The sequence below is a fragment of the Dermacentor silvarum genome, chromosome 5 (assembly GCF_013339745.2).
Source record: "Dermacentor silvarum isolate Dsil-2018 chromosome 5, BIME_Dsil_1.4, whole genome shotgun sequence".
NCBI classification, from domain to species: domain Eukaryota; kingdom Metazoa; phylum Arthropoda; class Arachnida; order Ixodida; family Ixodidae; genus Dermacentor; species Dermacentor silvarum.
Window position 1 is genome coordinate 92,313,071 of NC_051158.1, and position 27,164 is coordinate 92,340,234.

The 27,164-nt window shown below is 47.4% G+C and overlaps 1 protein-coding gene across 1 annotated transcript; it reads right to left on the reverse strand.

Moving 5' to 3' along the window:
* Nucleotides 1-678: 678 nt before the first annotated feature.
* Nucleotides 679-26,670, reverse strand: LOC119453597 (uncharacterized). Its single transcript, XM_037715650.2, has 13 exons — nt 26,517-26,670; nt 22,575-22,746; nt 20,902-20,998; nt 19,538-19,671; nt 16,775-16,840; nt 15,480-15,621; nt 14,806-14,966; nt 13,986-14,158; nt 10,796-10,841; nt 9,271-9,397; nt 7,920-7,979; nt 2,360-2,599; nt 679-1,418 (listed from the first exon to the last, which is right to left on the reverse strand). The coding sequence occupies exons 1-13, from the start codon at nt 26,537-26,539 to the stop codon at nt 835-837; spliced, it is 2,025 nt and encodes a 674-aa protein (XP_037571578.1). The 5' UTR covers nt 26,540-26,670; the 3' UTR covers nt 679-834.
* Between the last annotated feature and the right edge of the window lie 494 nt (nt 26,671-27,164).

Sequence of the window (27,164 nt, forward strand, 5' to 3'; positions counted from 1 at the left end):
TCCTGGCAGCCTTTACCTCAAAAGCAGCTGCATCATCTGCCTCGTTAAAGGAATAGCGAATGCAGGATTAATTATTTCTGAAATAGCCGACAAAATATTTGCCTTTTTTATAGATAACAAACATTTCTTTGAGAAAAATTAAGTGAATAAAGACGCGACATGTGATAGGCTATGCTTGACAAGCGCATTCGTTCATTTGGGAGCAAAAAGTTGCAACACGCGCAGTACTTTACCCTGCATTCAGCTGATGCCAGTGCTGCCCTCAAGGTGTGGGCTCTACAGTGGCAGCCGCTCTATCATTTTTTTCAAACAATAAATAGCTTGATGCTGCAGACCTCTGCTAGCGGTGAAATGCAGACACGCATACTATACAGGCAGCAACATCACGGCTACTACCATGTCCACATCACCAATGCAGCGTCAACGCACCGTCAAGGCAGCTGCGTCAATTCTGGCTAAAAAACAAACATCGACTCCCCCACCCATCTTGAAGCTTTCACTCTTTCCAGGAGTGATGAAACAGTTGTCGTGCTCATGCCCCCGTCTTTGTCAACACCTCTGGCCACACCAAAAACGAGGGCTGTCAAATGGAAGTGTCTGCTCTGGCCACCACAGATGACAGGACAGCCAAGCGAGAGCTCCGTCAAGTCACAACTGTCTTAATTTTTCGAGTCTTCCAAAAGCACAGGGTATAGAGTGCCTCAACTTCACTGGGTGCAACCGAATGCAACACACTGGCGCCACTGCAGCTGTCTCTAATGCTGCACATATATCTAAAAACCATGAGGTGGAAAAATAAAAACAAAGAGAGTCCAGCTCGCAGCACAACAGCTTCTACCACGCTGCGCCGTTAGTGACGCCCGGCGGTGGTGGGGGTGGGGGTGGCGGACCCAGCAGACTGTGGGGAATCTGTTGCTGTCCGGACTGCTGCTGTGGCTGCGACGACTGTTGCTGCCCCGACTGTTGCTGTCCCGACTGCTGCATGGGTGCCGCCATCATGTACGACTGGCCGTTGGGCATGTGCATGACTGGCATCATGTGCGTCATCTGCCCCATCATGGGTGTCATGGGAGCCATGTGTCCCATCGCTGTCATCGCCATCATCGATCCACCTCCGCCGCCGCTACCCATGCCAGATGCAGCGCCCGAGTTGCTGTGTGACGACGACTGGTGTGAAGACTGGTGCGATGGCTGGTGCGATGACTGGTGTGACGACTGGTGCGACGACTGGTTCGAGTTTGAAATGCCGTATCCGTAGTTGCTGTTTGGCAGCTCTGAGTTCGATGTGCTGTAGTCGTTGTTGCCTGGGTTGTAGGCGTTGGCACCTGTGGCATAGCGGCGCCCTCCGTGTCGGTCGTCGTCATCGTAGTCATTCCTGCGACCGCCGCCGCCACCCGAGGTGCGCCAGCGGTTGCGACCTGCAATGCAAGCAAGAAAGGAAATGTCACTGTAGTCTACAAATCCACAGTGCTGCAAGACCAGAATGATGCAACTATGATAACTGTGACTGCAGAAAGCTGCGTCTTTGGAATGCTGCACGGTTATTTTCCTATGCCTGGTCACACTACTATGCATCAAGGCACTGTGGCTTGATTCTACTTGCATCAGAAATGCTAACAGTGCCAGATTTTCAACACAGCTGCTGCTATGCTGAGTAGTTGTAGTCCGCAAAATAAAGTTCTCCACAGTGTACTTTGCATCCTCTTGGGAATCACCAGCTAAACTGCAGCAGTGTTTAAGTAAACTGCTTATGCATCAGTGAAGCGCAAGTGGCTTGCACAGTTTCAACAGTCGTCGCTGCTTTCTAGCTTTATTACCACGGCTACTGCAGCACAAACTTTCATGTGACTGGCAGCACAACTTGCTTTCACTGCTAACCACGCAAATATAAGCAGCGCATTGATATTCTTATCATCACATCCTCCCTGCGTGACACCTCACACTAAGCTTCAAGCCACAGTATTGCAGCAACTGTGGCACAAAAGGCTTTCTCGGGCAACTCGCATGGCTTTTCTGTGTGCATAAATAAAATGTACACACAAGCATACATGCAAGCAGTCCTTCTTTTTCAACCTTCGTTTCCTGTGCGTTGTACATGCATCCACGTCAAGCATGAGCTTTATGAACATGTCCCCAAGTGGTTCACCTGAATGTTAGTGTGAGCGACCATGATAACTCACGACCGTACAAAGTGGAATGGGAGGAACATCTCTGTTGTTTTGAATGCCCTGCTATTGTTTATACGAAGCCAGGAACTGAGCTATCATGCCCAGCAGCTGCCGAGACACTCCAGTAGGCTAAACACACACACACACACACGAGAGTAAACGAGGGCTGCTGCTGCAGACACCCAACTCACCGCCGCGTCCTCCGTAGGAGCGGGACATCTCGAACATCTCGAACAGCTTGGGGTTCACCACCTGGTTGGCCTCCTTGAGCACCGAGATGAGCTCCTGGGCCTGCTTGGAGTTGCCCGGCGTAAAGAAGGTGTACGCCGTGCCCGTCTTGTTGGAGCGGGCCGTCCGCCCAATGCGGTGCACGTAGTCCTCCGAGCAGTTCGGGTAGTCGTAGTTGATGACAAACTTGATGTCATCCACATCTGTCACACACACAATGGGAGAGGACGAGAGAAAGTTGGGGTTGGGGGAGGGGGAGCCAAAAGGGAGAGATCAGCGTGCTTCCTTCTCTTCCGTCAGCTACAACAGTGCACCTCTCACAAATCGTGCTCGAGTTGAGTCAGTACAAGAACTTCAGCTATCCAGACTTGTGTATAATACAGTGCTGCCCACATTCTGCATTAAAAAAGTCATGAGCTTAGCCACAGAGACATATTGAAATATGAGGGTTAATATGTCAACATTTTACGTGAACACATTTTCTGTTAATACTTCATTGCTGTTTAGTAGTATCGTTATTCTTTATAATATATCATAAAAGGTCCCACTAGTTTTCTTATGTATGTGCTCTAAGACTGAATAAATATTACTACTTCAACACTAAATTCTTTCAATAACTGACACGCATGAAGCTACAATTGAAACACAAAACATTGTGGGTTGGTGGTTCAGCTTGTCCCTGCATCTCCAGGCGATTCTTGAATGTCCTAAGGAACTGAAAGCAATGTGGAAGTGCAACCTACACTGTTGACAGTTCATGACATTAACATTACGTGTTGCTACATTCAAATGATTCCTCAGGTGCATAATTATCATTACCAAACTGTGGAATAGAAACTTAAGAGTCTGCCTCAAGTAACTGGATCATGCCTCAAATTTAGTATCTCCGAGCTTCCACACGGAACATTATATAAATATATATGTAACAATGTGCTCCTGTCAAAAACAATGCTTGCACATGCACCTTGCTTACTCTTCCTCCCCCCTCCCAAAGAAGCTGCAAAATGTCGGCTGACTAGTACTTACCTTCAAATCCGTGCCTCTTCATCTTTTGATTAAGAACTTAGCTCGTCAATTAGTTAAATCATAAAAACAATCTAGGCCTACAGTCGGTCTGTAGGTGTTAGCCTCCCAGAAGATTCCCTGTTACATGTATATTCATCTGTTGCCCACTGTGTAAGTGAGTCTGAAAAAATCCACGCCGCTTCAGCAATGCGTGGGCAGCACTTGTTGAAGATATAAAACATAACATTAATAAAGGAGGGACGTCGTGCTATTACAGCAGTCACGATTAAAAGGACAAAAACAAGGAAAAGGCAATAAATGCTATAAATCTGAAGTATTAATTAGGCTCAGTGGATCTCAAACTAAACAGAAATGAAAATCTACAGGATGGTGGCGCCATCTAGGAACACATTTACAAGATGCTGCTGGGGCTGCATTCTGCGCCCCAGGGCCCGAGCAGCCGTTTAATTTTTCGCAGTTAGCGAGATTTCCTTGTACCGCTCATTCCATAACTACACTGAAATTAAAATCTACAGGATGCTAGATGCAGCACCATGATCACACTCAGTTACTGTTATAACTTAAGTATGTTTTTCACATCTTCGTTCTTTTTTTCTCTTTTTATTAAATGCCAGCGGTTAGCTATCCTTGCAACCTTTCACCGAGAACTGATATTGCCACACAACCAGTAATGAACGTGTCACAAGTAGTTCAGTAGGTAATGTAACATTACTGTGTTTATTCCCAAGTTCTGCAGTTACCTCTCATGGCAAATAAAGAACATTAGCACGGTTTCTTGAGTCATAAGCTTTGGTAGGAAGCGAACGTCAAGAGACAAGTCATCTCTACTCGGTGTAGAGCAAGGTGGGCATTTCTTATGTGCCAAGTGAAGTAACAAAAAAGGCAAAGCGCAACCTTTACAGACATTCCCAAGAGCCAAGACATGATGGCGCATTAAATCCCAATTCAGTTACTGCTCTGAACCTTAATGGCAGGTTACAAGTTGAACCTGCTGGCGATATTTGTGGTGCAATCTGTCACGTCCATTCATTCCAGGGCTTGCAAAGCATCAGTTCCTACTTGAAGCTTTCTATAATGATAAAATATTCTACCGAGTTCAATAAAAGGTGGGGCTATGAAACGGTGACTGACCCTTTAGTATTACCCACTGTTAAAGTTTTCCAATGTTCATGATTAGATGTTCATGATTAGTACACTTTCAAGCTATATTACACTACACCTGACACGTTGCCTGCTACACAACTGATAACAAAGTAATGTTACTCTGAGCAAGGATAAGTAACTATCCATGTAAAGAAAGTTTAACCCTAAATGACAATTCCTACTGCGCTGCTTTTAACAGCCAACAAAAAACTAATATTCAATGTGAAAAGCATTTGATAAGATACACAAGCTATTGCTGTCTCATTCTCTACGCTAGTTACCTTCACAGTAATGATATATAGGAAGAAATCTACCATGTCATACAAGCATGGTGCCCTTTGTGGACATTAACAGTCCTCAAAGTAAAAGTGTAGGGAACATCACACAGACTCAAATTGAAAGATGCAAACAGCTACCCATGAAAAAAAAAAAAAAAGTATTTTAACTAGTATCTAACTGTGCTTCACTGGTGCCAAAGGAATTTAGGATTTGTTTGAATGCCAACAAGTGTGCAGCTGCAACTGCCTCTACACTTGCACTAGCTGATGTTAATAAAGCATTCAAGTTACAGCTGCAATACGCCTACATTACAGCTACGTTTCAGTGAACCACGGTCTAATACTAGTAGCTCCACTTGACCAGCTAAAGCCATTTCAAGCTAAAAAAATAACCCCACGCGTTCTCACTTTTTGAAAGTTTATGAAGGCATTTAGGGACCTATGCAAGTTATTCCTGGGGAGGCTATTACTGGTTTTACTATTTACTTAATGCTTTACAGGTGTCACTGGCCTCCTATCAGTTCATCCATGTATAGGCAAACCTCATTAGCGATGATGTGCCAATTTGTGTATTCCTGCTTAAACTGCTGTCCTGCCATGCGACCGAGGAGGGCCTTCATAATTCAGTCCAGCATTGAGGCCAGCGTAGGTGACCTAGAGTGGTGCATAGTGCGCTGGCAAGGGCAAGGGATGGTTAGTACCCTTGCTCCGAGGCTGTGTGATGCATTTCCCATTGGTGCAACCAACAAAAGTATGTGCTGCCTCACAGTACACACAAGGCCATATCTGACGAGTGTTCGACAGCGCCAAAACATTTGTGCCCTGGTAGGGATAAAGAGTGTCGTAGAGCAGCACAATCACGAATTAAGAAAAATTTACAGCAAATGAAACAGGCCCGCTATGTGCTCAAGACACCTTTGGGAGTCGCAGGCCCTCTGTCATCTCGGCATATAGGGCCAGCCTGAAGACATCAGTAAATTTATCTTAACTGGCCGAAAGCCTTCAAACTGTAGTCTAACACATGAAATTGCTAATTTCAGGAGTCTTAATGTACAAGTGCCAATGTCACCAACTTATTCTATTTCACTACTGCAGGCAGGTTTCTGTCAAGCAATCTCGTTAAATGTGTTTGTTACTAGCGAAAGCCGGCAGCCTCTACACAATACTGAGAGTATTGAGAGCCAACAATTTTGCAACCTGACAACCAAACAACCGTATTGCCGCGAGGCTCCGTACTGATTGCGGCCGTGTGCCGGCGATTTGCAGTGCGCTCAGTACGAAGCCTCGCGCAGTATGATGCTGGTATGCTCAATACGAGGGCATTTTACAATAACCTGATGGCAATCTTTTTAAAGCTCACCCACGTTTGCACCACACAAAGGGCTTACGAGACCAGCTATCCAGCACAACCATGTCCCACCCTAGAACGCCCACTCTGTGCCCGCAGATGCGGCCAGGGGTGGCCCCGAGCAAGAAGCCCGCGTTGTCATTACCTGTGGTTTCCTGTCCTCAGCGTGCGAGGGAGGCAGTCCGGGGATCGGTGGAGAGGCACCCGCCACAGAGACGGCATACAGGCGCCGTTACGCCAGCTCGACACAGCAGTGGCGGGAGGAGGGGCTTGGGTGACGCCGGCCGTTGTGTGCCCCCCAACCTGCTCTGTCGTTGTGCGGCAGCAGGTGGGGCCTGGCCTTGGGGGTGGCAGGGTGCGGATGCTCCGCTTCACCCCTTTGCCGTGCCGCCCCCTCCGTTTACGCCCTCGCAAATGCCTCTACGTCGCAGCTCTCCACACCTCACCGCTGCCAGCCAACGCACGCAGGCATTGACAGACCATTTTTTTTTTCTCCCTCTCATAAGCGTAGCAGTCTCATGCCGAAAACCACAGGTAAGGGGTCTTCTGGTCTTTCAATTTGTTTTGTTTTTAAGCGGGAGGGACAGACCAGTAGGTGATCAAAGCCTGGTCCCCCTAACAGCATTACAACCTAAGCTGCAAAGCGTTCGGAGGGGCCTGTCACACTCGGCCCACGACTCCAGAACTTGAGGTTCTTTGCCAAGTAGGCGCGACCCGTCAGTTCTTTGAAGGCCTCTCACTGGTGCTGCTCCCTTGAAGCCAGGCCCAAGGCAAAGTGGGCCCTTCTAGGCCTACGTCAGAGTAAAGCCCGTCCCGGTGGTGTTCCGGGTCACCCCCCGACGAGAGGAGGTAGGTGAGAGAGCCGGAGGCGGGCCGGGGCTTGCGTAGCCCCGCCCACCAGTGTGGGGCCGGCCCAGGGGCAAGAGCGAAGCGCCGCCCCCACCTCCTCGCTTCAAGACGGTGGCGGCGATGCCCTTGGCAACCATCAGGCGGTGGGGTTTTCGCGGGCCTCATGCATTCTTTTTTTTTAAAGTATTTAAATTTGCAGAGCGGCCGGCCGGGCCGGGGCCCGCCCACGTGACAAGTGGCGGCGGCGAAGGCTTTCCTCCCGAGTCTCCCCGCAGCGCCGCCTGGCGACGGCGGGGGGCATGAGCTCCGTGGTCGTCTCGAGTAAGTGTGCGCGCCCGCGGCCGTAGGTAGCCGTACACACAGAGGCACCAATATGCGCAATTGCGAGATCATCCTGTCTCGCTCGCTCGCTTCTGTTTACGGTGCCTCTGAAAGAGAAAGAGACAAAAAAATATAAAAGAGCCGCTTTCGAAACCACCACGGGGAGGAAAAGGCCCTGCCCACCCCCAAACACGCGGCAGCGAAAAGACAGTAATACAGGCAACCCAGTTTTAAAAATTTGAATCTGGGCACAGCGTGTGCCTGCCGATGGGAAGCCACAATGAGCCGAGGCGCGCCCCGAGGCTATAGGCCACCTGTGGCGCCGCCTTGTGGGTGCCCGACCAATCCGCTCCGCGGCCACGCCGCCAACCCCGCCATTGTCCGCCACACGTTTGCATCTCTCTCGCTCTCTGGTGTGAATGTGGCTTGGAATCGTCCAGGCTGTTGCCAGGTTACATGTGGGCGCAGTTGTTTCCTGTGTTGTGATGCGTTAGCTTTGAAGTCCCCAACTCTACGAGATCACGCGCTTGTAGCTTCACCTGTTCACAAAGTACTTACCCAATCCTCGGGCGGCAACATCGGTGGCGACCAGGATTGGAGACTTCCCACTTCGGAACTCTGTTCACGAGAAAACGCAACGACTAAGACTGTGTGCTAAATAGAACAACAGCTACGCGTGCTCCGATTACTTCTACAAGTGCTGCCAAGCAGTCATAAGGCTCGTTGCATGCCTAAGCATTTGCCGTTCTGGTGCAAACTTCTGAATGGTTGCTTAATAAATAACATTGACCTCACGATGCCTAGACTAACGAGTCAGTGACAGGGAGCTTTGGCAAAACTAGTACTGAGCTGCTCAACATGCCAAGCCTGAAAAAACAAAGGGGGGGGTTGGAACTTGACATGTCTGCTATTGCATAACACTATCTGGAAATGGCTGGAAGTTAGACTAGATGGCAGCACACCTAGCAACAGCGCAAAGGTGGAACTCGAGGACAGTAGTAAAGAACAGTAGGCCAACAATGCAGTCCTACTTGTATCTTCAAGTCCTGCCTTTGCACCGTTCTTCCTTGACACTAGCATAACCAACAAGCCGAGGCCATATTCTTGGAGGATCACATTCAGTGATAGTTTCACTTTTGCGAGATTTTGTATCAATAGCAATGAATGCCATCAGCGTATAGCGAGCGATTACGTTTTTGGCACAGTACCAAGCATGCTATTCCGGTGCTGGGTACGCTATCAAAGATCATCCAACAATACCATTCCTGCTTACTGAAAACAGGCTCATGCAAGACAACACCGAACCAAGACCACGGTGCAGCAAGTACCACCCTTTTCGCAATGGCAGCCAAGCAACACAGCATAACTACTATCACGGCAGAACTCCAATCTGTCAGCACTGCATGACCAAACAGCCCAAGCTCACACAAGTACAAACTTCCTCCAATAAACACAGGCCATTAAAGGAAAACCCCTCGTTTCTTTGCCACCAGACGGCAGGCAATGCCGACCCACAAGTCGCATCTCGGAGCAGTATTTTCAGGTGATCGTGTTTAACGAAATGTTCACTTTTGCTAGATTTTGTGAAACTTGGCACCAGACGCATCTGAGCATATGGCCTACGATGTTCCCGGCACTCTGGAAAGATATCAAACTTGGCACAGCCCCACAAATGCTGCCTGCCGTCACCGAACCGACCGCACACGTCGGCATATAGCTGGTATGTCCGATGCCGAGACATGCAAAAGCTAGCAAAATTTATCGTATCCCCATACTTGATCACCTCAGAATAGCACCCCAGGAACTCTCGCGCCTCATAGTCCTTGAAAGCTATCCAGAGATGAGCCGTGCGATTTGGGCACATCAGGCAGACAGATCAGTGAGGTGCCGGTTGTCAAGGCAGACTCACCTCCAAGCACCCAGTCCCGTTCCGGCTGTGACTTGTCCCCGTGGATACACATGGCAGGCCAACCATCGCGCCTCATCCTGCGCGTCAGCTCGTCCACCTTACGCTTGGTCTCGGCAAATATTATGGTCTGCAATGTGACGCATGGAGGCGGGACACGCTCACGCAACGGAAAGGGGGACACCCAACTGCACATTCTCTGTGCTGCTCTCTCTCGGAGGGCTCGCAATATCGCAGGGCAGGGCACGCAACCTCGGGCAGGGAACGCGAACATCATCGCTGAGCCTTTAACGAAGAGTCATTCCTCATAGCCATTGTTTCTTTATGCATCTTCTGGTGTCATTAGAATTTGCAATGATCTCCTGTGGAGCTTTGGGCAACTCCCACTGTAAAATCCTTGCAATGTCGGTGAAGTCTCTCCATAGACTCTCAATAGGTCTGGCACAGCAGAACAGAGAAGGCTAATAATAGACATCAAATTTCGATCTCGCGCATCAAAGAAGGCGACACACTGCTGGCCCCTTTATGAAGTAACTTGGCTCTTTTAGTGAATCGTTCGTTCCGCTGCCGTGTCAGCTGAAGTGTTAAAACCCAGTCCCAACATTTGCCATAACAAGCATGCAGTGTTCGCGAAATAATTCGTAGTCAATATTAGGTGCTCTGGTTGAACCGTGAAGGCTCCTGCCCTGCGACATGACAAGCGCACGGTCGTTGAAGCTCGCTGGACCGAACGGAAGCGCTGGGGGAGGGAGGCAGTCGATCGCGGACATGCCGGTCTTGCGACGATTGGGTCTCTCTACGGCCTCCCATTGCGAAAGCGGTGCCTCAACCTCGTGGCACCCCCTCCCCCACGATTCTCGCTGCCTCCCGCGGCTACAAGGACAGAGAAGGGTCCGAGCACTGACACCGCGTCATGCATCATGCAGGGCATAATTTTGACAGGACAGCCTCGCGATTAGGCATCTCGGTGAGAACACCAAGAATATTTGCACTAGGAAGTTTCAAAAGAGTGACCTGTCTTTGCTGTAAATCATGAGGCACTGACCTAGCACCTCAGCGATACATTATTGTTGAGTACACGCTTCAACTGTGTTGCCTAAAGTACCATGCACTCCTGTTACATCAACAGACTGATTAATGTAATAAACCAAAGCATGAGTGTAACATCGAAGTGTCACTGAGAACAATCTAGAAAATGGAAGACTGCTTGGCTTATACAAAGCGTGCCAACACCAACTACGGCAGCTGCGGCAAGTTTATCCTCCTCCAGAATAAAGTTTAAGTTCTGCGCAAGCGTTCAGTTTTGGATTTCTAAAAATAGCAAGTGGACCGACTGTGAACGAATACCTCCACAGCTATTTCCAGAAGACCAAATTTCGGTGCCAGTGCTTAATTTAAGAAAAGAGAATACAGAAAAAAAAAGGAAATTATTAAAGAAATGAAGAGAGTGAAACGAAAAGAAGAAAAAGAAGGAAAGAAAGAAAGTTCAGAGCGCGACCTGCTGCTTACAGGTTCGGCAAACACGCACCTTGTTCTCACGCTCGTTCATAATTTCCTGCAGCAGCTTGAGGAGCCTGGAAAGAGTAATGCTAGGTCACTGACCCGAACCCACGGTAGCGATGACCGCCTCTCCCGAGGCACATTGCAGACCACGTTGTCAGTGAGAAAAATGAACAAACAAGGAGAACACTCCAGCCATGGGGAAGGAAATTAAAAGCACTGCTTTTAACAACCATGGGATGCGAGCAAAGAAAAAGAAAAGCCTAGACTGTACCACTTGATGGCAAAACAATTATTAATTATTAATAAGTCAGCCTTTAATACACGTGAGGTGACAGCTAGACAGCAGTGTGTCACTCATTATTGCAAGAATCTTGCTCCAAAAACACTCATGTTTGTTCGATCATATCATTAACATTCTAAAAGATGAGCTGCCTAAAATTTATTTAACAATCAGGCATGAAACAAGGCTTCTCTAGCCCTGCTTCGTCATTAGCATTAAAACCTGCTTCACAGGGAACATTTCCAACACAGGTAGTGTTTACCATCGTTCACAGTAACATCAACGGGATAAGAAAAATTTCATACTCTGTGCAGGTGACGCAAAGGAAGCCATCATTTGCCACCAAATTAGGCCTAACAAAAGGCTTAATGACGTATGCTCAAAACTGAAGCGAGCAGCTGCGATAGGCTTATGAACAAAAAGCTTGACAATGTAACGCTCACAACTGGAGTGCCCCCCTTGAGGAATGAAGCAAAAAAAAAAATGTTTGCGGAAGAAAAATGAACTGCCTGAAGTGGCAGACTGGCTCGCGCTCAAAGGCATCAATCTTTTGAGAAGGTAGGGCTGGAGGGCAGGCCTCCACACCCTCCCTTCTCAAAGCCTTTTACACACTGTGCAGAGGGCATGCAACGGCGCCGTCGCAGAGCACCTCGCCGCAAGTGGTGCGACGAGCCAGTCCGTCACACCGAAAGCAGGCGTCAGGGTGCAAGAGCCACGCATTAGCTCGCTCGGCATGTGGGTGTAGGATGGTGATGGGAGAGGAAAAAAAAAAAAGAAAGACAGCAATCATCAATATGTGTCACACGACATGATTGGCAAAGCAAGCTCTACATAACGCGCGATTACAAAGAGGCAACGTGTGCAGCATGCAACATTAAGAGATACGTATTTAGATTAAGAAGCCAACAAACAATGACACCAGGGACAACATAGGGGACATTACTTGTACTTACTAATTGAATTAAAGAAATGATAAATTAATGGAAATGAAAAATGGATGAAAAAACGTTTCAATTCAATTATTAATTTCCCCCTATGTTGTCCTAGGTGTCATTGTTTGCTGGCTTCTTATCATATAATTAATGACAATTGGGCCCCTCGGTTCCCTTCCTTCTCGTATTTAGATATTAAGCAAGCCACTTGGTTCCCAGCAAGAACCGAGCACAGTTTCCCTAATCTAAAACATTATATTGGAGTAAAACAGCATAACAAACACTACCCCAAAAGGATGGTTACTAGACTTAATGGTTGCTGGAAGTAAAGTTACACCGATGCAAAATGAACGTTCTTTCTTAACATCATATGCTTCCACTGATGTGCTGCTTTACTTTTGCTTTTTTTTCCCCTAAAATCTTATATCTCCTTTACATGCTGCCTCTTTGAGTATATATTCCTGTGTTTGTCCCTTGAATGAAATATCTGGAAATCACTGCCCATGTCGTAATTCATGTTCTCTGCTGTGCATTAGTCTCTATAGTGTTAAATATGTCCTTTAGTAAGCACTACCCAGGACAATGTCTCAGGGCACATTAACAGTTTAAAGAACAAATACGAATCGAACACTTTTGCTCGCTACTTTACTGCCAGACCCCACGTGCCTGTGATTATACACATCTCCTGTGTTCCCCATATATGCACAGTCCCGTAGAGTATTGATGTAAATGCTCAATTACGAGTGACCCAACGATTACTACCCAGGTGAAAGTTTCAACCTGACAGGTCTCTGCGTGTACGAAGTTTAGTTTTCCATATTTACAGTGAATTCAGTTAACTCTAACTCTGATGAGCTGTTCCCAGTCATTTTGTTAACTAGTAAACTACAGATTCAGAGCACCTCTGTTAGGTCAGACGTTGGACAGGGCAAACAGCATCAGCTGTTGTATCTGTCAAGCCCAGACAGCTTCATCATTTTGTCTACTTCCCTAGACCAAAGCAGCTCATATCACTAATTTAGAATGAGGTCTAATAGAAGGGGGTTAGCTCTCAGGCACTTATCTTCCATCAATCTGAGCTGCAATCTTTGTGGAAGTGTTCAAAGGCCCTCCCTGTAATTATGGTATGCACTGGCCACGGCCATAAATCGAAACTCAAAAATCACAGCAAGCTAAACCTGGTCCTCTGTGCAATGTGCGAGTCTTCATGAGTCACTGTGTTCAGACTTTGGAGGTTTTGGAACTACAACGTGTTTATGGGCAGACTATACCATGATACAGCATTATGCTCTCAAACATCGACATGCAATTCTCATCCTTCTCAAGTGCATTTCAATAATTCCAGCAACATCACAAGCAAGAAGTATTGAGAGAACTGGGGAAGGGGGGGGGGGGGGGGGGTCTCAATCTTAGTGATATAATCGCCATGTAAAGCCCATCAAACCAAAGCCTTTAGCAAATACAAACGAGGGTTAAATATGAATCACATCCGTGATATGCTGAGTGTCACTGAGGAAACTCCTTTTAAAAGCACTAAACCCAAGTGCCTCTCATGCTTCAGCTGTTGCCTTGAACAAATGTGGCTAATATGGCTGTCAGAGAGGGTTCAGTTAAAGCGCATTCGCATCCAATGCTGATCAGAGCCCCAAAAATCTGATAAAGCATTTCCCCCTAACTTACATGTTACATGACATGCTACTTGTTACATGACATGCACTGAATGTACAGCCAATCACAAAAGTCTTTGGAGCACGAAATATGTGAAAAAGCTTAATTTACTCGCAACTTTGCCTCTTCGCCTGACATTTTAGGTGACAGAGGTGGCGGTCGCAGGGAGAAGCATTCACTCGGACCTTTCCTTTGAAAACATGATGCATCGAATGCGACTAAACTTTGCTTATTTTCTGCGATACAGTGCTCTGGAAACTCTTGTGCTCAGAGGTGCATCCACGCCACCAAGCAACGTGCTGAAAACATGAATAATGCGTGTGCCGGCTCCTCACTTGGTGTCCTTCTCGGACTCCTGGCAGACGTCGATGATCTGCAGGATGCGGTGGTTGGCACACAGCTGCAGCGCCCCGATGTTGATCTGCACGTAGTCCTTGAGGAAGTCCTCCGCCAGCGAGCGCACCTCCTTGGGCCAGGTGGCGCTCCACATCAGCGTCTGACGGTCAGGCTGCACGGTCCATGCAACGTTGCATTTAGCACGGCAGTGCACATCGCAGACGCGAGTGCAGACAGTTTCCTCCTAATGCACTAGAGGCAACGAGCCCCGTACAACCACAGAATGGTAATCTACAATAGCCGACAGGAACTGGAGGTGCACACCAGAGGGGTGCATTGACAAACTTAGCGACTTGCTGTTATCACACTGATCCCACTGCTCCTACACTTCCACACAATGTTATCAAACTTGTCACAACACGCATTTGACAACTTCCACTGTGATCCAGTGAGGAGCATCACACTTTTCTCTGACTGCTTCTTATTAGCAACACCTAACCATAACATGCGCTCATGGATTCAAGTATACTTGGTGACAACATAAAATAAAGTCAGTATGAGCTTTGCCCACAAAACTGCACAGAACCTCCCTCTGGTTACTCTCTTAAACATAGTTCATGAAGTCATGCCCACCGTGACATCGCAGAAATGAGCAAGAGTGATTGGCCGATTGACAATTTCTCTTTGACCTGAACAGCAGTGCATTTGCCACTGAATTCTCAGGTTGTCACTGACCACGGCTGCTCCAGAATGAAAATCGCGAATTCATCACGAAGTCGTTCATCCGCAATTTGAAACTTTGCAGATGTGCCTACGCACCCGAATCTGCTCGACAATCTTGCGTATCTGCGGCTCAAAGCCCATGTCGAGCATGCGGTCCGCCTCGTCCAGCACCAGGTATGTGCAGCGGCGCAGGTTCGTCTTGCCCGCCTCCAGGAAGTCGATCAGACGGCCGGGGGTCGCTATGCAGATCTCCACTCCTGGGAAAAAAAAAGAGGCAGAGGCACGGCTGTTGACACGACAGCACGACATACCAGGGAGGGGGCGCAGCCCCACCTAGCACAGGTTTGTAGCAGATGCAAAGGCATACCAGAATTTGAAAAGACTGCCTTAATTTTATTTTTTTACCATGAGCTACCATGAGCCAAAGGATACAAAAATTGCAGACCTCTATTATCAAAGGCATATAACATGCGTATCAGCAAACTGCCAATCCTGCTGTCACAGATGGAGAAGCTTTTAAAACAAATAGCTTTCTTAGTCTCTTTCGGCTGTTTTCGTGGCTCATTGGTAGTCGGACTCGGCAAGAAAAACGATCGTTTGTTCGCTCATCTGTTCGGGCTATTCGCTTGCACTCACAATCATTGTCGAAGGTTCCAGCACAATGTGTTTAAAAATGTTTACAAATGCCACAAGTGCTGTCATGGGCCCGATGCACGCGCACCGTATTTATTAGTTTTTCTCTCAGGCTCGAAGGGCATGGCTGTACTCACCCCTCTCAAGGTCACGGATCTGTGGCCCCTTGGGAGCGCCGCCAAAGACGCACGTGTTGCGGATGCGGGAGGCCCTGCCAAACTCCGCCGCCACCTGCTGGATCTGCTGGGCCAACTCTCGCGTGGGGGCCACCACCAAGGCCTGTGTGCGCAACCCACAAGTTATATGTGTTGCTGTCACGTTTCCACAAGGAACAACTTTATTCACATCACGAGCATTACATCGAAAGACACAGGAAGTGACAGGAAGATGCTAACATGGCCCGGTACAGTCGACTCTTTTAACAATGGACCCGGATAATCCGACAAAAAATGTCAGTTTTATCCGAAGTCCGTAACTATCCGAGACGCCTCACTTTTGAAACTTTGGTCGCGGTGTCTAATAAGGTTATTGGAAAGAACGAGTGACGAATGTCCAAAGTAAAAAAACAAACAAAGAAAGTTGCAGTTTTCCCCGAAGGCAAAGCATCGCTCGTGATAGCAAATTAGACAGCTATACAAAGTAAGGGTAGTAGTTTTATCGGCCGTATAAGCTTTCAAAGATTCGCGTAGTAACTAAATTAAGAAGCAGTGTCACGCATGCACAGGTAAACAGAAATGCATCTCGCTCGATGACCGCAGAAACTCTCTGTCAAAACGCTGGAGTGAGGAAGCACGGCAGCAGCAGCGAGCGAAGTGACCTCTGTGCTGTCTCTCGCTTAACGCAAACTAAATGTAAAAAGCACGGCGCATACGAAGCTATCGGACTTAAAAATAAAAAACTACAGCAATGCATACCTGCCAACTTAAGAAAATTAAATCTAGTAAAGATCCCACGAACACAACAACGGGAGCGAAGGGGCGAGGAGAAGGGGGGGAGGGCAGCATGCATTTCTTTAAAGCTTGCCTCGAGCACAACGCCCTTTGGTGCGATACACGCACAACGATGGTTTAGCTTTAGACACAGCCCACAAGCAGCAGTGAAACTTGGCGCAGCCAAGACTAACAAGCAATATTTCGTTTTTTTTTTTATACCACAGAGACTATTTTACAGACTTGGCCGTCGCTGATTTCGCCTGCTTCAGGAACTTCTTGCTTGAAGCCCCCAAGCATCCCTCTTGCACTGTCATAAGTCTAAAGGCTTGGAAACCGACGAGCAATACCTTTTCATGAAAGGCATTTTTTGGAAAATTTCATGCAAAATTCGTAAAACAATAAAACTCGCCCAAATTGAAACATTCGGGAGAGCTGGCAGGAATGGCAATGCAGTACAAGCACGCGTGAATTTTAAAAATTTCGTCAGAAGGTTCACTCACGATGGGGCCATCACCACGCTCCAAGTAAGGCTGGTGACTGATGTGGAGGATTGCTGGAAGGATGTACTGCAGAGAGAGATGAGAAACATCACTATGTGCGTACACGCGCACACACACAAATAAATGAGCCGATTACGACAGATACTGCTATCAAGGACCATCATTACCACAGTGAAAGTACTCTAGTTACACAACAGGACTTTCACCTTTAGAATACAGTTAAACCTGGATATAACGAAATTGACAAATTCCCGAAAAACTTCGTTATAAAGAGGATTTCGTTATATGCAGGTTCGGCACGAAAATTCGAAAAATAAACGTTTACCATATTTACTCGATTTTAACGCGCCCTCAATTGTAACGCGCACCCGTTTTCCGTTTTCGTCGAAGCACTCATCCTCGGAATGTCACACCAAGTACGGGATGCGTGGACGCGTGTCGTTTCGCACAAGTGCGAGGCATCGGAAATGAAGAGCGAGCGTCACGATGGCGTCGTAGCGTCGTATAGTGTCACAGTAGAACGTCGCTGTTACGTCGTTTTCGACCGGTCTCTGACAGCTCCCATAGAACTCAATGCGTCATGCAGCGAGCGGCAAATTGCCGCGCGTCAGCGCCTTGCCGCGAGGCCACCGTGGCACGCGCGTCTCGCCACGCGGCAGCGCGATAAGATTTCCCGCGCTCTCCGAACGGGCGAGCAACACCGCGAGCGCTCGTTGTTTCATGCGAAGCAAGAGATGACGATCGTCGATTGAAAACCCGGCGCAGACCGGCGGCGTTCCGGTTGTGATGGCTCCGTGACGTCACCCTCGTCGCTCTTCATCTCGCAGCACGCGGCATTTGCCGCAGAACCCATTTCGCACGGCACGCCGCAAGACCCCCGATTCCTGCCGCTTTTGCCGAGCGTTTCTGAAGCGCGTTTTTGCTGCGTGTTTTTGCCGCTAGCGTGGCCGTACCCTAAGTCCAAGGGCGATAACGCAGTCGCCGCGCGCCGTATGCTGTATGTGCAAGTGAAAACATGGGAGGGGAGCCGACGACCGCGTCTAAATCTCGCGCGCGCTAGAAAAGCAGGGAGGAAGCGCGTCTTCTACCGTTGCGCTCGAGGCAGCAGCGAGGGAGCGAGGGGGAGCGATAGCGGCCGCAAGCCGTATCTTGAAAGCGATCTGCGTTTGGGCAGAGTCTAGCAGTGTAGGTGCGTCGGCGGCTCGTAGCTTTCTGCGTGCTGTGTGTTCTCGGCGCTCAGTTTGCGTTGAAGCGATAGACAACAGCACGAAGGTCACTTCGGTCGCTTCTCCAGCGGCGCTTCCACACACCGCCAGCGCTTGACAGGGTGTGTCCGCGCTCATCGAGTCTGATGTGCCACAGCGTGTACCAGCGCGTCGGCAACATCAGCTGGAAAAGGAGAGAGTGCCGGCTTGGCGGGCTAGGCCAGCTGCAGCAAGCGGCAGGATCAGATTTGAATGAATGAAGGGAGGGGGAAAGGTCATGCCCGCAGCGGCAAGATCGCCGGGTCGAGGGATGCAGGGCTGCCTCGCACACGCACGCACGCACACGTGCGCTCGCTTCGCATTACATCGAAGAAGGTGCTTCCGGTTGCTGCTCGCGCAAAAATGACAAAATTTGCGGCGAAATCTCTAGGTGGTCGGAGGGGGAAATTCGTCGTATCGAGGGGGTCTCCCGCTGCCACTTCGTTACGTAGAGGTCTCAAATACATGTGCTTCTATGGAGTAATGGCAGGGAATCGAAAAACTTCGTTATATCCAGGAATTCATTATATGGAGGTTAGTTTTAAGCAGGTTTAACTGCATCTCAATAAGCAGGTTTAACATGCATCTCAATAAGCTATAACACAGCTCTTGTTTAGGCTGGGAGCGGTAGGGTATTTCCTGACCAACAACTGTCTTTCTCAATGCAGACATCTCGTTTACTTGGCCAACATCAGACCTGCATTTGGCATTGCCAAGTGGCTGGTCCCACTGCCAAGCACTTGGTGGACCCTACACTGCCTAGGTTCAGTGATCTGATGAAAACTTCCATATTCAGCATGGCACGACCCGGTGTGCTTTAGTAGCTAACTATCTAAATGTATATTGAGTGCGGTGAGAGAGCCACGGATCTGCTGCCTGCCTGCCACATTGGAGACTTTTGCGAACAAACGCAGCACAGTCCAGATAGACACTAAAGAGAAACACTGAATCAGTTTAGACTGATAAGGTATTCTTCAAGAAGTCCACCTTCGTCGATTTCGCAGAATAGGTTGATTATTAGGAGAGAAAATGACGGGCAAAGTTCAATTTTTGAATTCTGCGCCGAAACCCCAGGTCCAGTACATCAGTGCGACGTCACGAATTGCAAAGTACTTTTTGCATTTCGGCCACTGTGGTTTGGTAATAATTCTTAAAACTTTCCAAATTCAGTGTCACTGGCTTCTTTAGAATAAAATGTAGTCTATTTTTAGCGAGGAAAAAAAAAAAATCGCCAGGCCCAAGCAGGCACCATTAAAAGCTGAAAACGGCACAGCAAGCTAGTGCGCTAATTTCAAGGCAGCATCGCCACTCGTCTTTCGTTTCTGCGTCTATTCTGGCTTATCAAACGTCCTATCTCAGTAAAAGCAGCTTCGTTTTTTGATACAGTGCAAGGGTAATTGACTAACACAGCTCAACTCTCGTTTCTTAAACTTCCTCACACGTCTCAGCAAAGCACATCTGCTTTACTAATGGCATCTCGACAGACAGAATTTGAGGAGAAGTTGAGGCAATCCCTTACCGCGAGTGTTTTGCCCGATCCGGTCTGAGCAATGCCGACCATATCCCGTCCGCTGAGGGCGATCGGCCAACCCTGTGCCTGAATGGGAGTGGGGGTGTTGTACTGCGCCTGGCGGATTGCCGACATGCAGAAATCTGAAAGAGGGGGAGACGGGAGAGCATGTCAGCAGGTTTAAACCACAACAATCAAAGGGAGTTCAGGTTCAACGTGATACGCACTTGGTGTTTTCCACACCACTTTTGTCTGTCTACACTGTTTGTACAGTGAAACCACCGGTTATGAGAACCAGAAACCATGGTATTCTTCAAGAAGTCCACCTTCGTCGATTTCGCAGAATAGGTTGATTATTAGGAGAGAAAATGACGGGCAAAGTTCAATTTTTGAATTCTGCGCCGAAACCCCAGGTCCAGGTGGCAACTTGAGCTTCACGAAATATTTCCAATAGTTGCACTGATGTGCGACCTGTCTAACTTGTGACACAGACAGCATACTGTGCAATTAATATGCAAGAATGCAGATGCTGGCGTAAACCCCCGGTACAATAACATAACAATACTTCCACCACACGAAGCTCGCAAAGATCTTGCTGTTCGGAAATGTGACATTCCATACTCTGCTTCCGTTACAACACACTATACAAGGCCTCACAGATTGATTGCGCGCCCAAACTAAACTAATGCAATAATCACCAGATGTGCCACGGAACCATTACATGTAACAAGATACCATCAGTTTTGACTTTATAGACATTTTTATATTTCCATCATTACAGTGCAAGTAAAATTAGCAGTTTTAACAAAGCATTTCAGCTGTTTACGTAGACGAATGCAGAACAGCTACAGTCACAATATGTCCTCGTTGAGAGGTTCAGTAGCGCCTTCCGCCTGGCGAATGGATGGCCAATGCCATATGTGGTGGCGCTATCTGGTATACAGAAATCAAAGCACTTTCATCGCAACGTCCTCTGTTAGGCCTGGCAGTGCCAGAACAGATGACTAATCCCAATAACGATGACAAAGTATTACCAATATTTGGTCCTCGAAGAGAGATAATACTACTCGCAAGGTTATTTCACCCTTTACGTCTTGCAGTCGCAACAAAGAGCAAGAAACAAGTTCAGATCGAAGCGGGCAGACTCTGCATCGCCATGTTTCTACACTAGCCATGCTGACCACAGAAAGCAAGAACGCTAAATCCAAACGGTAGTGTGCATACATAAACTGCAAAGCTCTTCACAGTGTTCTGAGTGTGCACATTTTGGGCCCACTATTTAACAGGATACGCGAGGGTATTGCGTACGCTATACTAAAACTGTAATATGTATAATCCAGGTGTTGCTTGTTGGACAACCCCGGGCGACTCACCCGGCAGGTTAGCCTCTTCAAATGTCAGAATGGGGTTGGGAACGTCCTTGCCGCGGATGGTGATGTCGTGCTGCTTCCGGTATGCCTCCACTTCGTGCTGGGGACAAAGTTTGTGTGCGTGATTAACGTCAAGCAGGAAACAACAAATATGGGGGGCCGTGTGTGCCTTGAACCTGCCAAGCCTGAAAGTTGCACCTCATAAGCTTGCACCATTGGCTCGGCCAGCCCAGTGTATTTTGCACTGATCTAACAAAACTATTACCATTATTTTTGTTCTTGATCCCAAACACTGGCTCACACCTACTACAGGGGATTGTCTTAACAGGTAATTTGATCTGGATAGTTGGCACGATTTCGTGGTAACAGGCAGTACAAAACTGACGAGGACACAGGAACAACAAAACACAAGCACTAACTTCAACTGATTTTAATGCAAAACGTGTGTGTGTGCATATGTGCATACATATAAATATAGAGGGTTTTCAGCAAAGACTGCCAACATTTTGGAAGATCACCTGTGACAGATAGCACAATTCTAGTACCCGAGCTGGATCACTTAAATAGGCAGACATATTTGTATGCAAAATTGAAATGCTTAACAGAGTATTCACTAAAATTCACTAATTCAGTTTTAAACTCACTACCTTACTGCACATATTGCTATTTATAAACTGTATCCACTGAGACTGCAAGGCCTATCCACTTGGAAATAATTCTGTGGGTAACACAATTTTTGAGATATGCACCATCAAAGTTGCAGTAAAAATGCACTGTTGGTCTGCTTACTTTTTTTTAACAAAACGCTGTTGTATGCATTGAAGAACAAATATAACTGGACCACCAATTATTTCTTTACACAGTTGGGGAATCAATATCTTGAAACTGGTGTCACCCACAGAATTATTTCCAAGTGGATATCTCGTATTCCAATCGGATACAATTTGTAAACTGCAATACATGCAGTAAGGTAGTCAGTTAAGAACTTGATTAGTAAGTTTTAATAATTAGTCAATTATGTATTTCAATTTCGCACGAATATTGTACGTCTATTAGAGTAATCCACCTCAAGGACTAGAATCGTGCTATCTGCCACAGGTGATTAAAAACAAAAGGTTGGCTGTCTTCACAAAAACACTCATTATATATAGAAGGAAAAAAGCACACAGACAGAACTTGCCTCGCCATGCTTAAGCCATTACTGTCCTTCGCACCCACTAAAATCTTATTTCCTATTTAGTAAGCGAAATCGTAGGTGCGATACAGGCTATGTTGTTGTCACACTCAATATTGCACGGTCTCTACTATCAAGCGACAACATTATTCTGGATCACAATGTACTTGCAGGTTGGTACCTGCATCATGCACCTTTCCACACCTTGCTTCTATGTTTTCTTACGCATTCATTGACACAACGCTCCGTCTGCCAAACAAAACTCGTGTCTCTTCAATTGTGCATGACCTGGTAAACGACTATGTCAATTTCGCACTGCCAGTTGCCCCGATACCTTTGTTCAACAGGGTTACATAGAGAGAGAGAAAGTAAAGGAGCTGTAAAAATACCAGTGCTGCTCTCAGTTCTGTTTACATCCTTGCACATTGTCCCTTCACAAAACCACGTCTTCTTATTCACCCCTTTGGCTGCCACGCAGCTGCAGCGGCGCTTCCCTCCTCACCTTGGGCCTGTGGGCGGTGGTGGGGTGCTCCTTGTAGAAGTCCTTCTGGAATGGGGGCAGCCGTGACATGTCCCACTTGGGCTTGCGCAGCCGCTCGCCAGGCTGCCTGCCCTTGAGGCTGCCGCGTGGGCCGTCGTCACCACCTCGTCCCCAACGGTTCATGTTGTCCCTCCTGCGGTCAGCACACCAGCCCTCCACAGTCAGCCACTCACGAACTATTCGCTTGCTCATCGTCAGCCTATTAATGTCTACTGCAGGACCACTCTCATCCACCTGCCTTACATCAGCCGATTTCGTCGTACACCAGCACATTTCCTAATTTCACCACTCCAGCTAGTTCTCTGCCGTCCCCAACTGCGGTTCCTTTCTCTTGGTACCCATTCGGCAACTGTAATAGACCACTCATTTCCTTCCCTACGCATTACTTGCTCTTGCCACACTCCATTTCTTCCTCTTCAGTTCAGCCAGAATATCGGGAACCACCGTTCACTCTCTTGTCTACAGTGCTGTCTCCGTATCTTAACGTTAAGCCTATAATTTTGGTACAAATGCTCGTTAAGCTGTCTTTAACTTCTCAAGGTTTCTCAGTTTCTTTTCAATTGCATGAGCCTCCTGTATTTCGTCAACGCCTGCCCAGTTAAACAAAAACTGGAGTCACTTAGAGTGTGCAACTTTTGCAAGTAGTTGGCCACAGTTTTGGGGGGGCTCATAGTAGCAACAACTTTCTGTCATCGCATGTCATGCAAAGCAACAAATCTGGGAATATGACACCACCACAGTGGAGCACAGGCTCCCAGTGATTGCGGAGCGACTCGTCAGGCATTGCAAGAATTAGTTAAGCAAAATTATCGATTGTACACAACTTATCGATGCCATTGATAGTGCATTATCGGTAATGTAAAATTACACAATGTACCGCATGTAAACACTGCAACATGACCTTGGCGGCGTTTCCCTGTTCCCAACTGCACGAACTGAGCGTTACTGATGGCCAGTTATTGCAAAATTTCTGGTTATATCACTAGTCAAGAATTGCAGAACTATTAATATTACTGTCAATAGTTAACTATTACGGTAACACTATCGATAGTATTATTGATGCTACTACTAGTAATACAGCTTGCTGCATGCTTTACGAATACTTAGCAGGGCACAACACTTGGTAACAATTTTCTTTTCTGCTCCGTTCTTCCGTTGTGCTACGTGACCAAACTAAATGAGACTGATGTGTCACGTGCCAATGACTAAAATCTATAGAAACCTGTACAACCCATACAAATATGTGCCATAGCAGTCACATGCTAACAGCTGTTCCTTGCCAGAACTTCCATCAAATAGAATAAACCATTTCCTTATTTAGCGAATATTCATGATTCCATTCTCTGTAAAACTGATTTGGTTAACATGAACTAGTACCGAAACTTTGCCTTCTTGTTGCTATTCGTATTAATAAAGCCTAACAAATCAGAAATTTTGTCTCTACAATTTACCTACGTATTTAATACACTGATGTGATACTTGAAGCTGCAATTTTGTTTTATCGTGGCCTTATAACTCTGCAGTCTCGTTTTCTATACTGTTTTCAAATTTGTATTGCATTCTTGCCTTTCTGGCAAGAATGCCAGTGGCTCGTAATCTGCAATTACGAGCCACTAGGGTTTTTAAAGCGATAGCTTGCTTTGGCTCATCCCCCCCAGCATACTGCCAACCAAGGGCGAAGCATCGTGCAGGAAGTCCTGAAGCGGTATTCACAGTTTATGCGGGTGCGACGCCTTGGTGCAACACAACAGTTAGGGAAACTCCTGCTGGATAGAAGTAACGGTGCCCTATCAGCTACGAAACGTCTAACACTGGCGTGATGAAGAGCGCCGCCAGTGGTGTTGCAGGAGTCTCACATCGACGGTGCATGAAACGAGACCGACGGGAAGCTGTCTGCATTCGGAAAACGCACCAAGCATCTCCACACGCCGACTTGCACGTAGGAAATTCTGAAGAATGTCCTATTCTGCCTCTTGAGGAATGAATGTGTATGCGGCGTAATGGTTGGAGTACCGGGTATGTGTGCTGGCGCTACTGTGATTGAATTCTGCTAGCAAACATATTTATCGTTTTTTTAATGAAATATTTATAAACGTCTATATACAGAACATCGCAACGATGGTGAAAATTGGGTGGAGTGCCCATATGTTTGCTATTGCAAGAAAAAGGAACTGCTCAGCAGCTTGTTGTTAGCAAGTCGTGCTTATGTGTTTGACCTGTACAAGTATGTTTTTCTTGCTTTCTTGCACAGCAGATTGCACTTGGTTGAGGTGAGGAGCATTGGTTTCCCTCCTAGTTTTGCTGTTCCATTTGTACCAAGCTGCTCCTTCCACTTGGGCAGACGCAGTAGCATAACAATTGTCAGATGCCAACGATGCGATGTACAAGTAAAAATTCCCATATGTTCTAGTTTTCTGCATCCTCACTGGCAAGGTGCCACTGGTGGTGTATTTCACTCATCCTGAAAGTAGTGTCATGCTATGTGCAAACAGCAGAGCATGTGGAACACCGGTATCACACAAATGGTGTAATTTGGGTTTCGACCATCAGGTCAGATCCATGCAACCATGGGACGTGTCAGCTCTTTTTGTAATCGAAGTGAAACTAGCAGCTCCAATTCACAGCCAGATACATGAACAATGAAGAACTTGTACAACTGAAAGTTGGCATTTACAAAGAAGACATCACAGTTGACAGGTAAGGTCACTTTACCTCTGGGAGGGTTCCCAGCAAAAAAAAAAAAAAAAAAAAAAATCAACTGCAACAAGCCGATGCGAGTGCTCTCTGCATAGTAACACACAAACACCTTGCTCAGTGCCCGAAGGCTCAAAGTGGGGTGTAGTCAAATTGAAGTTGCCGGGTACAGTTCACTTGGCCATTCTCTTCGTTTTTCATGGTTTAAGCGGAGTTTCTTGGAGCAGATTCTAACCGACAATAACAAATTACATTTCCGGTGCTCTAACACTTTATTGTACAACAGACGGAGAAATGCTTTTGACAACAACGTTACGGGGCCTACCACTAGTGCCTGACGCTTACGAGCTAAATGACAGGGAGAAAGGGCGTTATGTCCAAGGGCACGGCGTCACGACAAAACCATATGTCGCTTCAAACGACGCGGTCGTTTTCTCGTATCTTCATAGCTCTACATGCAGAACTTACCGCGCAACATCGGAATAGCGGGCGTTTACAGTAATCGGCAAGCCCGAGTTGTCTCACGCAATCATAACCAATGTTTATTGTTCCTAGTGCGCCGACGCCGTTTCGTCGGCCAAGCAATGCGCAAAAGTCTGTTTGCGCCACAGAATCTCACCGAACAGGACAACATCAGGAATCATCGACAGCGCAATGTTTCACACGGGGCGACCGAGCAAGCCAAACGTCAAAACACTGACCCTGTGGATGTCCTCCGAAGCAAAGGGACCCGTTAGGCCTAACTTTATCTCTGCTCGAGCTCACGTAGCCATCGGCGATGAGGCCAAAGGCCGCTGCAGTGTTTATTACCGACCAATGGGATTGCACAGCGAATGGTTTGTGCGAAACCTGTGTTTTTGACGGCATCGTGAAACCGGTTCGCATTGCAAACGAATGAACTCGCCGGCGACCCAAATAACCCGTTTCACCGCGGTTGTGGTCGAGTTGCGCAGCAAACGCAAGAAACTACGAGTAGTCGATGCAGCTCGAAACTTTTTTTTATTCGCCGACTGCGGGCGGATTAGCCGCGATCTGAAGAGGGATAACACACAAAAACCCGACCCGGGATTGAAATGTGAGACATCAACATCAGGGGGGAAGCCAGCAGAAAAGTGAAGCAGCCATCTTACGCCGCAGAACCTTGTAATGCGCGGTTTAGATTTCCGCATCGCGAGCGAATGGGTGAAGACGAAAAACATTTCCGCTTACCCTCGGGGGTCTCGGAACGACATGTCTGATCAAAAACAGCGTCAGTCAGTGAGCGAGAAGTTTTAACAAGCTACTTTTCTCAGCGCGTTATGTGAAGCGCGCTCTTTTGTTGCTTATCAAAATACACACGCGGAACAATACCACACGATGTAGCGAATGTAGTCGATGTAGTCACGGTCGTCTACAGGTGCAAAAGATTTCTACTGAAGGCAGAACAAGCTCATGTGAAGCCAAAACCGACATATGTAGCCCATTGTGTGCCTATAAGGACAATTTGTTTGTTGCGTGACGGCCGGTTACGGCACTACTTCTCGCAGGGCAAGCACACCAAAAATAGGCGTAGCGAGGCTACAGCCATTCTCCAAAAGCGCAGCTAAAATGGCAGTCGTTGACAGTTACGTGCAGAGCTTGCTACCTTATGCAGAGTCACGGCGACAAGACTTTTAGCTCTCAGTTCGTCTTCACCGTTCCGTTCGCGCCATCATTGTGCACTTTTTGCTTCCCGCGTTACATTCACGCAAGCAGCCTTATGGGGAAAAAAAAAAAAAACCAAGACCAAATACTCACCTGCCCAGTAACGCCAGCTGCAAACAGCGTAGGTACTGGCTTCGTACCTTGGTGTTCTCAAGCTACAATACGTCCATACCA

Excerpts from the sequence above, each read along its gene's own strand:
- LOC119453597 (XM_037715650.2), bottom strand. The coding sequence starts at position 26,539 with ATGTCGTTCCGAGACCCCCGAGG. Across the intron at positions 22,747-26,516 it reads TCGTTCCGAGACCCCCGAGG|GAGGGACAACATGAACCGTT; the intron begins GTAAGCGGAAAT and ends TGCTGACCGCAG. Across the intron at positions 16,841-19,537 it reads GATCGGGCAAAACACTCGCG|TACATCCTTCCAGCAATCCT; the intron begins GTAAGGGATTGC and ends CTCTCTCTGCAG.